We start from the raw sequence: 13,744 nt of genomic DNA on the forward strand, positions 1-13,744 counted from the left end.
CCTAGAAAGCTCTGATGTAGATTGGCATCGCCCAAAGTCCGTTATCAGTTAAGTGTTTCTCAATTGGGCATAAGAACATAAGAACGGCCGTACTGGGTCAGACCAAAGGTCCATCTAGCCCAGTATCCTGTCTACCGACAGTGGCCAATGCCAGGTGCCCCAGAGGGAGTGAACCTAACAGGTAATGATCAAGTGATCTCTCTCCTGCCATCCATCTCCACCATCTGACAAACAGAGGCTAGAGACACCATTCCTTACCCGTCCTGGCTAATAGCCATTAATGGACTTAACCTCCATGAATTTATCCAGTTCTCTTTTAAACGCTGTTATAGTTCTAGCCTTCACAACCTCCTCAGGTAAGGATGGTTTTATATAACATGATGCTAGTAAATCCTGTTAATATAGGGCCCTGCTGTGTTGGTGTGAACATTGTGGCTGTTTCAGAATTTTAGCCAGGGGGAATGTAAAGGGTCAGTTGGTGCCTCACAAAAACTTTGTGAGAGTTCTTGATTGGCCCTTTCCTAGTATGAAGGTTTGATGGGAAACCAGGCCCCTGAGACTGACAGGCTCCAGGGGCAATGGGGAAAGGCCAATGCTCCAAGTGAGGCTGATTGACAGGGCAGGCAGGCCAATGAGGGAGTCGGAGTCTGGGGCTGCCTGGGCCAGAGCAGCTCCAAGCTAAGGAGAGAGCAGGGGCCCAGGCTGAGCCCGGAGCAGAGGGGTCAGAGAAGCATCCCAGGGAGCAGGTCAGTGCTGGGAGCAGAGGCACAGCAGCCAGAGCCAGAGAAGCAGCCTAGAGAGCTGAGCTGGGAGCAGAACTGTGCCAGCCATAACCAGAGGGGCCAGAGAAGCAGCCCAGGGAGCTGAGCTGGGAGCAGAGCTGCGCCAGCCATAACCAGAGGGGCCAGAGAAGCAGCCCAGGGAGCTGGAGGAAGAGCAGCAGCAGTGCTGGGGCTGGAGCTGGGGCTGGAGCGGTCTCGAGCTGGGTGCTCTGAGCAGCTGGAAGAGCGAGGGGGACCCTGGGCAGAGAGTCCAGCCCAGGAAGATGCCCTAGGCTAAGAGACCTTGCAGGCTACAGAGGAAGAGGAATCATAACCCCAAAGGGGGAGCCGACACTGGGCAGAAGGGCCCTGCCATCTAGATCCTGAGGCATGTGGCCACCACCAGAGTAAGTGTCCGGCCTACATCATCCCTGCAGCACAGCCAGGGCCTGGGCAGGAGGCCTGGGAAATGTGAGGAGCAGACTGTGAATGGCCCTTACATTTCAGAGACGGCTGTTTGTGATGCTCCCTGCCATAGAGCAGAGTTATGTGTTCTCCTGTCCTTATACAGGATGGACACGGGTGATGTCCCAAATTCTGTTTGCTAGAAGTTGTGAATGGGTGATGGAGGATGGATCACTTGATGATTAGCTGTTCTGTTCAATAGACTCCTTTCTCCAGCCCACCAAACAGGCCCATAGAGATATATGTCAGTGGGAGTTAGGTGCTTAAGGACCTTTGTGAACCACGAGAAAAAAAACCCCATTGAATGATCATTCCCCATGGATGTCTCCTTTCTGAGATCTATCAGTTAGCCAGTTCTCACTCCATCTAATGAATGATCTAGTGATACTCTCTACTGCTAGTTAGTTGATCTAAATGTCATGTGGTATTAGGTCAAACAACTTGCAATGGTCTAAGTCTATTCCATCTCTGCAATTGCCTTTATCAAGCAAATTTGATATCACCTAAAAAAAGAAATCATGTCTGTTTGACAGGTCATATTTTCCATCATACCTTGTTCATTGGTATGAATTGTAGTCTTACCCTTTAGGTCTTTATTGACTAAATATCCTCTCTGCTTTTCCATTATTGTGCCCAGGCCTGATGTCAAGCTAATAGGCATTTAATACCCAAGTCATCCCTTTCTAAATAGGGCCTAGCTATCAGTCTCCTAGGATATCCCTGGTTTTCCTTTATTTATTAAAAATTAACATCAGCGGGGCAGAGACCTCCACAGACAATTCTTTTATTTGAATAGTTTCCCCCTTTCTGCATGATTATTAAGTGTTACCATCCCCAACTTGTAAAGCCTTTACCACTCTTTGGATGTCCTTTGTTTCTAATATACTTGAGATATTATCTGATTAAAATATAACTGTGTAGATCACTGTTGCTAGCACTGTTAAACAATTGCAACAAATCATGTACAAAGTATATCATAGAATCATAGAATATCAGGGTTGGAAGGGACCTCAGGAGTCATCTAGTCCAACCCCCTGCTCAAAGCAGGACCAATCCCCAACTAAATCATTCCAGCCAGGGCTTTGTGAAGCCTGACCTTAAAAACCTCTAAGGAAGGAGGTTTTTCACCACCTCCCTCGGTAACCCATTTCAGTGCTTCACCACCCTCCTAGTGAGAAAGTTTTTCCTAATATCCAACCTAAACCTCCCCAACTGCAACTTGAGACCATTACTCCTTGTTCTATCATCAGGTACCACTGAGAACAGTCTACATCCATCCTCTTTGGAACCCCCTTTCAGGTGGTTGAAAGCAGCTATCAAATCCCCCCTCATTCTTCTCTTCTGCAGACTAAACATCCCAGTTCCTTTAGCTGTCTTGGGCCTGTTATGGGCACCTTTGCCGCAGCCATCGAAATTGATCACCTCATCCTTATAAAAGACCCCTTGATGCTTCTCTGGCAGCCCCCTTAAGTTAGTCACCCATGTAGGAACCAGCCATTGAGCCAGGGAATTAGGCCTGTGCTTCATTTGGCAATAAACCTGGCCGGGTGCCTTTGTACCTTATCAGAGTCTGTGGTCATTGGGGGTTCTCTCGGGGTCTGCTGCGCCAGCTGTCTGTGCAGAGCCAGGGCAGCACACAGAGGGAGCACGCACGCAGCTGACTGTTATCATCATTGGACAGAGAAGAGCACCACACCAATGTCATCAGCTTACCTAAAGAGCTTCTAGATGTACTGATCGAAAGCATCATGCAGAGTGTACGTTAGACTCAGCTTCACTATCCAGCTTCAGCCCCGGGCAATGGGTGCCCTGTAGTTCCAGATAAGGTGCCGTCTACATGTATAAATAGCCGGCTAATGGCAGGTGTGCCTTTTATCTCCCTCCCTATCAGCTGCCGCAGCCACCCCAGCCTCTGCCCAGCATCCTGCCTTCCCAGCTAACACAGGGGCTGATCCTTCCGCCTCTCTCAGCTGTTGTCCTCCTCGCTTCAACTTGATCCCTTGCCCTGCCCCCGAGGCCTGGCTCAGGGCAAAGGGCTCCCAGCCTGTTCCCATTGCAGGGACCCTGCCTGCTCCAAGCTCCCAGCCGGGAGGGACAAAAGGGAGCTGAATGCGAAGGAAATAAGGCACACAATGGTCTCTGCCCTCAGGACTTTGTAGCTGAGCTTTAAGGCCCACGAGCTGCATGATGCACAAACTCGCCCGCCTGCCACACGACCCGCTCACAGTCAGCTGCTTTTATACAGCGTCCTGGAGTCTGTCTCCGCTCCTGACTGGCCTGTCAGCCCCAGCGCTGCATCCTCACAGCACACACCGCAGGCACCTGGTCAGGCTGCCTGGAGCAGAGCGAGCCCAGCTAGGGGGAGGGAGGTGGAGATCGTGACACCCTGCACCCCTATATTCTCCACAGGCATATAGTGATGGTATGTTGTGTACAAAGGATGCCTTGTGAGGTATCATTCTAAAAGTCGTGATCTATTGAACATTAATATCCTGTTAAGTTGCATGTGCTGTCACTCGATTTGATGCTAAGGAGTTTGGCTTTGCATGTGCTACTGAAACATGGGGTGAGGTTGAGAACCCCCTCGAGCCACCTTTCAGGTACAACAAGACAAAGGCCAAAGACAGTCCATGGCGAAGTGAGGCAATACACACAAGCCCGAGGATTACCCCAGGACCTGTGCACATTAGAAACCTCTCTGAGATCGCACTGCACAATGGGAACTCTTTGACCCAGATCACATCAAAAGGGCTTTCCAGCAAGTTCAAAGAAGATATAAAAGGGCAATACCATGATGACAGAGTTGTCATTCTCCCTATAACAACACACCTGGATGTACCAGAGGGAAAAGACAGAACTGGGGGAAAATGCTGGTCCCGGGCAGGAAAGAAGGAAGCCTGCTTGAAAAACCTAATCTGCTTGTGCTAACTGGGTGGGACACTGCTTGATTCAATCCTCTCTAGTACATTAGGAGTAGATCGTGATTTTGTTTTATTTCTTATGGTAATCTACTTGGATCTGTTTCCTTTCACCTATAATCACTTAAAAACTCTCTTTCCGTAGCTAAAATACTTATTTTATATTTTACCTAACATACTCTGTTGTTTAAAGTGCAAAGGGGAAAAATCTCAGCTCATGCACAAGAGTTGGTGCACGTCCACTTTCCTTTGTAGAAGTGGCGGACGGGTAATAAATTCATACTGGTAAGGTTTTGACCAGGGCAGGACAGTAGAGGCCTGGAGTCTTAGGCTGGGGAGCTGAGAGTATTGTGGCTGTAGCATCTGTATTGTGGTTTCATGAGTGGCTGGCCACAGCAGTCATGAACACATCTGGGAGTGGTCCCTGCCCATGGCTGTTGATGAGAGGCAAGCTTGGAGGGTTTCAGCTTGTCACAATATTACAATGCAAGAGGGAACCCAGATTGGTGAGACAGATGGGTCAGCTCTATCTCAGTATCAGGTGGCAACCCAGGGGGGACCCATCCACACAGATGATCCAGAGAGTGACGGGGGAATGGAGAGAAGTGAGAAACAGGGGCAGAGCCTTAGGGAGGAAAGGCCAAGAAGTGGGTGGAGCCTTGACAGAAGATGTGGAGCAGCGGTGGGGATTTTGGGGGGAAAGGTGGGGCAAGGGGCAGGTCTTCAGGTGTAAGAGGTGTCCAGTTACAATAAGAATTACAATTAGAAAGGTAGCAACCCTATGTGTTAATGAGTTGTACATAAACCAATTCCATAGTATGTCATGCTAAGAAAGCATAGTAAGGCCAGGAAAGGGTTTAATGTCTCTTTGACTGTCCAGTAAGTGATTCAGGGAAGAGGGCCCAGCACCATGTGACCAGCCAGGTCTGCATGGAGCTTGATCTCAGACCTAAAGCACCAGCAGAAAACTTTAGTCCCTTTATGAGTTAAGAGCTGGAGCAGCCTGTCCCGGATCTGTTTGGTCCTCACCCCGTAGATGATGGGGTTTAGCATGGGGGGCACAAGAAGGTACACGTTGCCAATAAAAACGTGGAAATGAAGGGGTAAATTGTGCCCAAATCGGGATGTGAGGGAAGAGAAGAGAGTTGGGATGTAAAAGGCTAAAATGACACAGAGGTGGGAGCTGCAGGTCCCAAAAGTCTTGAGCCGGGCGTCCTTTGTGGGGAGGCTGAAGATGGCCCTGAGGATCTGGGTATAGGACACAACAATAAAAAACACATCCAGTCCAATCCTACAGAATAGCACAAATAGGCCATAGTAACTACTGATGCGGATGTCGGCACAGGCCAGCTTTACCACATACATGTGCTCACAGTGCGTATGGGGGATGATGTTGGTTCTGCAATATGGCCAATGCCTCGCCAGGAAGGGATAGGGTAGTGCTAGCATGCTGCCACGCAGCACCACGGCCAGGCCAATCTTGACCACCATGCGGTTTGTCAGGATGGTGGAATGTCTCAGGGGATGGCAGATGGCCACGTACCGATCCACAGCCATGGCCACGAAGATTCCAGACTCGATCGCTGAGAAGCAGTGAATGAGGTACAGCTGGGCGAGGCAGACACTGAAATCGATCTCCCTGGAATTGAACCAGAAGATTGCCAGAATTTTGGGTATGGTGGATGTGGACAGGACCAGGTCTGTGACAGCCAGCATGCAGAGGAAATAGTACATGGGCTCATGGAGGCTCGGCTCCCTCTTCACGATGAAGAGGATAATAAAGTTCCCCAAGATGACTATGATGTACATGGTGCAGAAGGGGATGGAGATCCAGATGTGGGCTGCCTCCAGGCCAGGAATGCCCATCAGGATGAAGGTGGAGGGGTTGGTGAATTCGGTTGTGTTGGAATCTGACATGGAGGAAGGGAGAAGTTGTTCAACTCGAAGCAGAACGGTGTCTCCTACTTGTACCGTATGTTCCCCCGACTTTCTGTATATGCCCGGGGTCTAGGGCGATGGTCGCAGTGCAACTGCCTGGAGGAAGAGACAATATGAATATCAGACAGTTCATGCACTGCTGGAGGCTGTTCTCATGGGTGAAGCGGAGTGTTTGCTCTTCACACACTGAAAAATGACATTTTCATTATTCAGAGAAATGAATTATCAACAACTGACCCTTCTAATGCCAATGGGGCTCCCTGCATCAATAATTTGTACACATCGTGGTGTGGGAAACATTAATGGGCACCAGCTGGAAATACACCTCAGAGAAAGACTTTGTCGTCACTGATAGCAACACGATGGAAACACCAGCTCATTCGCAGCAGTGGGCAAAACAAAGGCAATGTTCGGGTGCATAAGGAAAGGGTTGGAGAATAACCTGCTGTGGACACACCCTCAGTTTTGGTCACCCAGTTTCTGTAAAGGATATAGCAGATAAAAAGGGGAATTCTGAGACAGGCTTTGAGAATGGGGGAGGTGGACATGTGCAGAGTGACTGAAAAGTCTGGGACTGTTTAGAGAAGAGAACAACAAGGGAGCATATGATTGAGGAAAGGGAAAAAAAAGAATGGAGCTGATTACATTACATTCAAATTGAGAAACAGAGAAGAGTCCCCAACCAGTAATATCTATAGACACTTAGTGCTTCAAAAGGGCTAATTCCCCAAAGCTGAGGCAAATTATCAGAAAAAATGATTGGGAGGAAAAGTGGGACGGAAAAATGGGAATGAAAATTGGAAGTTCTTGAACAAGAGTTTTAGATAGCTTAAAAAGAAAGTGGACAACTTTGGCTAAAAACCCACTTTAGTGTCAAAGTGAAGGCAGCAATTAGGCAGGGGAAAGCAACATATAACACATGGGAGAAAAGAAAAAGAGATACCAAGGAATACAAATTGGAAGTTTTGAAAATTGATCAGAGAAGTTAAAGATATCAAAGAAAAATCCATGCTTGGCAGAGTTAAGGATCACAAAAAGGAGGTTATTAAATATATTAAGAAAATAATAAATCCTAAAACATATATAAGTGAGTTCCTAGAAGGGTAAAGGAAACTTTTGTATGTTCCAGCAAGGCAGATGTGTTCAAGAAATAGTTTTGTTCTGCATTTGGAAAGAAACAGTGTGATATACTCATATCACCTCAGGTGATGAAACACTTTCTAGGCAATTAGTAGTCAAGCAGGGTGTGAAACAGCATCTACAGTAAAACCTTAGAGTTACAAACACCAGAGTTACAGAGCGACTGATAAACCACACATTTCATTCGGAAGCCCTACGCAATAGGCAAAAGCAGAGCCCCCTCCCATCTCAAAAAGGAGGCAAATACAGGGCAGGTCTCTGTTAAATATTAAACTATTTTAAAAAAAGGAAATTTCAAAATAAAAAGATTTGATAAGGTTAGAAAACAATGGAAAAGCTGGTATGGGATTATTGGAAAAAAAACATCTAGGATTATAATTAATGCCAGTCAACAATATAGTTTATGGAAAACTGGTCTTGTCAAATAATCCCAATTTCTTCATTTAATGAGAGTACATGTTTGGTTGATGAAGGGAACTGCGCAGATGCACTGAACCTTAATTTCTCTGAGACATTAGATTTAGTAGGGGAAACTATTCAGATAAACAAAGAAACACTGTACAATATCAGTAGAGAACACGTAAAATGGAATAAAAACTAGCTAACTGACAGATCTCAGAAACCAGTTGTGAATTGACCATTGTCAGGGAATGGGGGTGTTTCTAGTGGGGTTCTGCAGGGATCAGTTCTAGGCCTGATGCTATTCAATATTTTCATCAATGATCTGAAAGCAAATAGAAAATCACTGCAGATTAAATTTGTGAATGACCCAAAGATTGGCAGAGTGGTTATAATGAGGAGGCCGGGGCAGGCATACCAGTTGGTATGGAGCATTTGGTGAGCTGGCCCTATGCAAAATAAAATGTTTTAATACACTCAAATGCAAAGTTATCATCTTGGAACGGGGAATGCCGGCCTGATCCTCAGACTAGGGCACGGTATTATGGAACACAGGGACCCTGAAATGGATTTAGGGGTCACTGTGGACACCCAACTTATTGTGAGTTCCCAGTGTGATGCTGTGGCCAAAAGGGCTGATGCGATCCTTGGCTGCATAAACAGGGGAGAGGTGAGTTGAAGCAGGGGAAGGATTTTACCTGTGCAAATGGCATTGGTGAAACCAACTGTGTCCAGTTCTGGGTTCCTCCTTTCAAAAGGGATGTCGAAAAATTGGACAGGTGGGAGAAAATGCCGGATAGAGAGACACTTAAAGTAATTGATGTATTTATCTTATATAGAAGTATTGGGCTCTTTAATATTGTGGAGAAAGGCAGAGCAAGGCCCAGTGGCTGGAAGCTGAAGTCCGATAAATTCCAGTTGGAAATAAGGGCCCACTGTTTAGCACTGAGGGAGATTAACCACTGGAGAACTCTGCAAAGAGAAATGCTGGATTTTCCAACTCCACATGTCTGCAGACCCAGAGTGGATGCTTTCCTGGAAGATCTGTTTGAGGGCTTCACTACACATAAAATGCTACAGAAGCTCTGTCTTACTGCTTCAGTGTAGACACTACTTACACCGACAGCAGGGGTTGTCTTGTCAGTGTAGGTAATCCATCTCCCCAAGAGGTGATAGCTAGTTCAGTGGAAGAATTCCTCCCTCGACCTCATGCTGTCTATACCAGGGTTAGGTTGATATAGCTTCATCTCTTAGGGGTGTGGATTTTTTTTTTTTTTGCTGTTTCAAAAAAAAGTTGTATTATCAGAGGCTTAGAATGGAAGTAACAGTAGGTGATAGCACTGCTCTACCTGGCGCTGGTTAGACCTCAGTTGCAGTACTGTGTCCAATTTTGATCCCCACTGTATAGAAGGGTGTAGGGAACCTGGAAAGGATCCAGAAGGAAAGCACAAAGATACTCCAAGAAATGGAATGCAAGCCGTATGAACAAGCTAAAGGAACCGGGTATGTTTAGTTTGGAAAAGAGGAGATTGAAGGCGGGACATGACAGCGGTCTTCAGATACTTGAAAGGCTGCCTTGAAAAAGTGGAGGAAAGTTGTTCTATCTTGCCGCAGAGAGCAGGACCAGAGGCAATGGGTTCAAACTACAGCATAGCAGATTTAGATTAAATTTCAGGAAAAACCTCCTAACTGTAACAACAGGAGGAGAATGGAACAGATGACTTGGAAGGTTATGGAAGCTCCTTTGCTGGATGTATTCAAAAGGAGGAGGGACAGTCATCTGCCTCGGATGGTTTAGACTGAATACTTCCTGCATCTTGGCAGGGGGTCAGACTAGCTGACCCTTGTGGTACCTTCTCACGCTGTGTCTCTATGATTCTTCAATGTAAAATCCTGGTGTGAACCAGGCCTTGGTGACACACAAGTGAAGGGGCTCAATACAGGGGTAACTGGGAGAAATTTAATGGCCTGGCTTCTCAGGTCTTTACTCAGTTCTTTTCCAAGGGAGTTTTGCCATAGTGGGGTCTGAACGAACTATGGGCCATGGCCTCAGAATTTCACCTTGTATTGTACTTCTACCACATATCACCTTGAATGATCCCCTGTGCCATTAAAATACAGCCACCTCTGCACTGAATGGCATCAGCTGGGATGGGCAGGGATGGAAAGAAAAGAAGGACATTTTGGCCAATGCTATTGGCTATTAATGGTTGTGCAGAGCGGAAAGGACCGCATACTTACACTGTATCCCATGACGCCCACGTTGCACTGAGTTTGTCGAGCAGGTGAGTGCCTCAGCAAGAGACGGGCACTTGTGAATTCTGAGTTGGAAGTGTCTTCCCTGGGAATCCCCCTCAGGTAGCTGAGTTCCACTCCTCTCTCACCCCAGCATCTGCAGCAACATCCCACACTGAGACCTGTCACACTAGTGTGCACCGTTTATAATATAGTTCTGTGCAATCCCAATGGGGCTCACTCAGCCTCTAGCAGAGAAGTGGCACGTTAATGTAAACAGGCTGGAGAAAAGCCAGTCTGCACTTCTGTGTTATTTACCCAGCTTTCGGAGTAAACAGCAATTAAGGATCTTCCCTAAGGGAGATAAGAACTCTTGGACTCAGTGCAGAGTCTTAGAGGAATTGGCTGCTCCCTGTATTTATGTATATTTAAAAACTATAATTAATTAGGAAGAAAATTAGGGATAATGCGTATGTCCTGATACCCTATAAATTGCCAGGAGGGATGGGTAGATAGTAGACAAACAGATCTGGAGATGACTGAGGGGAGACACAAACACTTTCTGCTAACACACGGGGCTGTTGCTAACAGATCAGAGATCAGAAATTCTCATCAGTAACTATCATCATCCTGTGCAGCACCTTTCTTTGAAGGATCTACAAAACACCTAACAAAGGAAAGTCTCTATGAAAGTACCCCATTATTCAGATAGGGAAACTGAGGCACAGTGAGACATAAATTGGCCAAGGCCACACAGAGATTGATGTCAAGATGACAGACAGAACCCAGGAGTCCTGACTCCCCTTCTAAAAGTCTCTCCATCCTAACAAGAGGGAAATGGACTCCCGTTCTGGCAGGGACTGTTCGTTGGGTGGGATGCAGAGGGAAGGCAGGAAGAGGGAGGCTGAGCCTGCACCATCTTCTCAAGGTGAATCTGAGGTTTCCAGAACTAGCTGGAGGTTGTGAGATCCCTCTCATGTGAGCTGTGAACTCCGAGACTCCACATCATCTCCCACTCAGAAACTTGCCAACACATCACAGTCACTGGGTTTGCTTTGGGGGACAGTGGTGAAATTAAATTTAAAATCTTACCGGTACGGGGGCAGGTCTCCAGGCCCCCGGAAAGGGCAGAAGGACTGGAGCTAGGGGCGCAAGCCTTCCTCATCCAGCCTTTCAGCACTGCCCAGCCTGCATCACTTGTGGCTGTGGTGCTGATTTAAATGGCCCGGGGCTATGGATGCTGCCACAGTAGCGATGGTTGAGAGCCATGAGCCCTTTTAAATTGCCAGGCCCCACGACAGCTACCCTGTTTTCCTCCCCTGTCGGCGTCCCTGCTGATCTTGCACTTACAGAGATTCCCTTCCCTAGGTAAGCCATTCCAGTGCTTCACCACCCTCCTAGTGAAATAGTGTTTCCTAATATTCAACCTAGACCTCCCCCACTGCAACTTGAGACCACTGCTCCTTGTTCTGTTATCGGCCAGCACTGAGAACAGCCGATCTCTATCCTCTTTGGAACCCCCTTTCAAGTAGTTGAAGGTTGCTATCAAATCCCCCCTCATTCTTCTCTTCTACAGACTATATAACCCCAGTTCCCTCAGCCTCTCCTCGTAAGATATGTGCCAAAACTCCCTAATCATTTTCATTGCCCTTCGCTGGACTCTCTTCAATTTGTCCACATCCTTTCTCCAGGAGACAGGAGGTGGGGAGAAAACTGGATGCAATACTTCAGATGTGGCCTCACCAGTCCCAAATAGAGGGAAATAATCACTTCCCTCGATCTGCTGGCAATGCTCCTCCCTATGAAGCCCAATCAGACATTACCCTTCTTGGCAACAAGGGCACACTGTTGACTCATATCCAACTTTTTGTCCACTGTAATCCCCAGATACTTTTCTGCAGAACTGCCACTTAGCCAGTCGGTCCCCATCTTGTAGCAGTGCATGGAATTATTCCATCCTAAGTGCAAGACTCTGCACTTGTCCTTGTTGAACCTCATCAGGTTTCTTTTGGCCCAATCTTCCACTTTCTCTAGGTCACTCTGGACCTATCCCTACCCTTCAGTGTATCTACCTCCCCCACCCTCTTAGTGTCATCTGCAAACTTCTGAGGGTGCAATCCATCCCATCATCCAGATCATTAATGAAGATATTGAACAAAATCAGCTCCAGGACTGATCCCTGAGGCACTCCGCTTGATACCAGCTGACAACTAGACATCCAGCTGTTGATCACTACCCATTGAGGCCAATGATCTAGCCAGCTTTCTATCCACCTTTAGTCCATTCATGCAATCCATATTTTATAACTTGCTGGAAAGAATACAGTGGAAGACCATATCAAAAGCTTTGCTAAAATCAAGATATATCATGTCCACTGCTTTCCCTATATCCACAGAGGCAGAGATCTCATCATGGAAGGCAATCAGGTTGGTCAGGCATGACTTGCACTTGGTGAACCCATGTTTACTGTTCCAGATCATCCTCTTCTCCAAGTGCTTCAAAATGGATTCCTTGAGGACTTGCTCCATGATTTTTCCAGGGACTGAAGTGACTCTTCTGTTTTTACAGAAGATTTCCCCATGATATCTTTCTGTTTTTTTTAACAAAAACAATCAAGGATTTCTGTGGCACCTTAAAGACTAACAAATGTATTAGAACATAAGCTTTCATGGACTTCCTCTGATGATTTTTTTTACAGATTCCACATTACTCATACCAGCACCCCTACTAAGATTCCTCAGGGTGGATTAGCGGTGGTCCCTCCCCCCCAGATCAGTGGGAGGCCACTCCACTTCAGTGTGTTGCTGGGTGTCACCCACAGTTAGGAGTTAGCTCTGTACCCCACAGCTTGGGGCTCTGGCCAGCGGTCCAGGCAAACTGATAGTGAGTTCAGGTCTTTAGACTGCATCAGGGCAGGGCAGAAAAGAGTCTATTAGGGCAGAAAAGAATCATTAGCCCAAAGCCCTTACTCAGTGTGGGTCAGTGTAGTGGTGCGGCTGCCCCATCCTGGAGAGGAAAGGGTTAAAACGGGCCAGAGAGGCCGTGCAGAGCAGCAGCCAATTAGAAAGGGCCTGTGGGAAGCCAATCAGGGCCTGACTTGCCCTAGAAAAAGGCTGCTGACCAGAGGAGAGATCAGTCTCTCCCTGACCAGCAAGGGAGGGGGACTGGCTCCTAGCAGAGAAACTGACTTTCTATAGCACCCTGGACAGAGCAGTGCTGGGCAGGGTAGAAGGGCAGCGGGACTGCTGGCTGACCCTGACTGCTGACCCTGACACAAGGGCCGAGTGGGTGCAAGGGCTACGGGGAAGTGGCCCAGGGAAGGCAGGCAGTAGACCAGAGTGGAAGAAGGCAGAAAATGGCTGGCACTCAAAGGTCGATTAGCTGGGGCCCAGAGAAGTGGGCAGGCCCGGGTTCCCCCTGCCCCCCTTTTGCCAAACTGGATGCTGGAGGGAGTGGTCAGATAAAGGACTGCAGCTTGCCACTGCAGCACAGGGCTGAATTGAGGACTGCCGATATCCTCGGAAGGGGAGAGAATGGAGTTGGGGCACGGCTGGAGGGCTGTGTCCTAAAGAGGATGCCGTGGTCCAGAGAGTGATGTGGGTCCAGAGAAGGTGGAGACAGCAGAGCAATGGCAGATGAGATATCACCTGCAGAGGGCGCTCCACAGCTGGACTGAGCTAATTCTCAGAGTGACCAGCAGGAGACGCCGTGGTGGTGAGTCTGCACTCCCATTACATGCTGGAAAAAGTCTCAGCTCAGGGCCCTAATAGTGACAGAGAATTCAGCCCCTAGGTCAATGTGGAATCCAGTCAAAACACACAATTGTGGTCTCTGTCTGCCATGCTGCCAGATTAGGTTCGGCTGCTCCTGGGCTACTTCCTCCTGTAT

General features: G+C 47.6%; 1 protein-coding gene across 1 annotated transcript; it reads right to left on the bottom strand.

Annotated features, from left to right (window-relative positions):
• Positions 1-5,032: 5,032 nt before the first annotated feature.
• Positions 5,033-6,061, bottom strand: LOC135873946 (olfactory receptor 52R1-like). The gene has a single exon (XM_065398581.1). It carries the CDS (start codon positions 6,059-6,061, stop codon positions 5,033-5,035), a length of 1,029 nt encoding a protein of 342 aa, XP_065254653.1.
• Positions 6,062-13,744: the final 7,683 nt, after the last annotated feature.

This window comes from Emys orbicularis, chromosome 1 (assembly GCF_028017835.1).
Source record: "Emys orbicularis isolate rEmyOrb1 chromosome 1, rEmyOrb1.hap1, whole genome shotgun sequence".
NCBI classification, from domain to species: domain Eukaryota; kingdom Metazoa; phylum Chordata; order Testudines; family Emydidae; genus Emys; species Emys orbicularis.

Excerpts from the sequence above, each read along its gene's own strand:
- LOC135873946 (XM_065398581.1), bottom strand. The coding sequence starts at position 6,061 with ATGTCAGATTCCAACACAACCGAATTCACCAACCCCTCCACCTTCATC.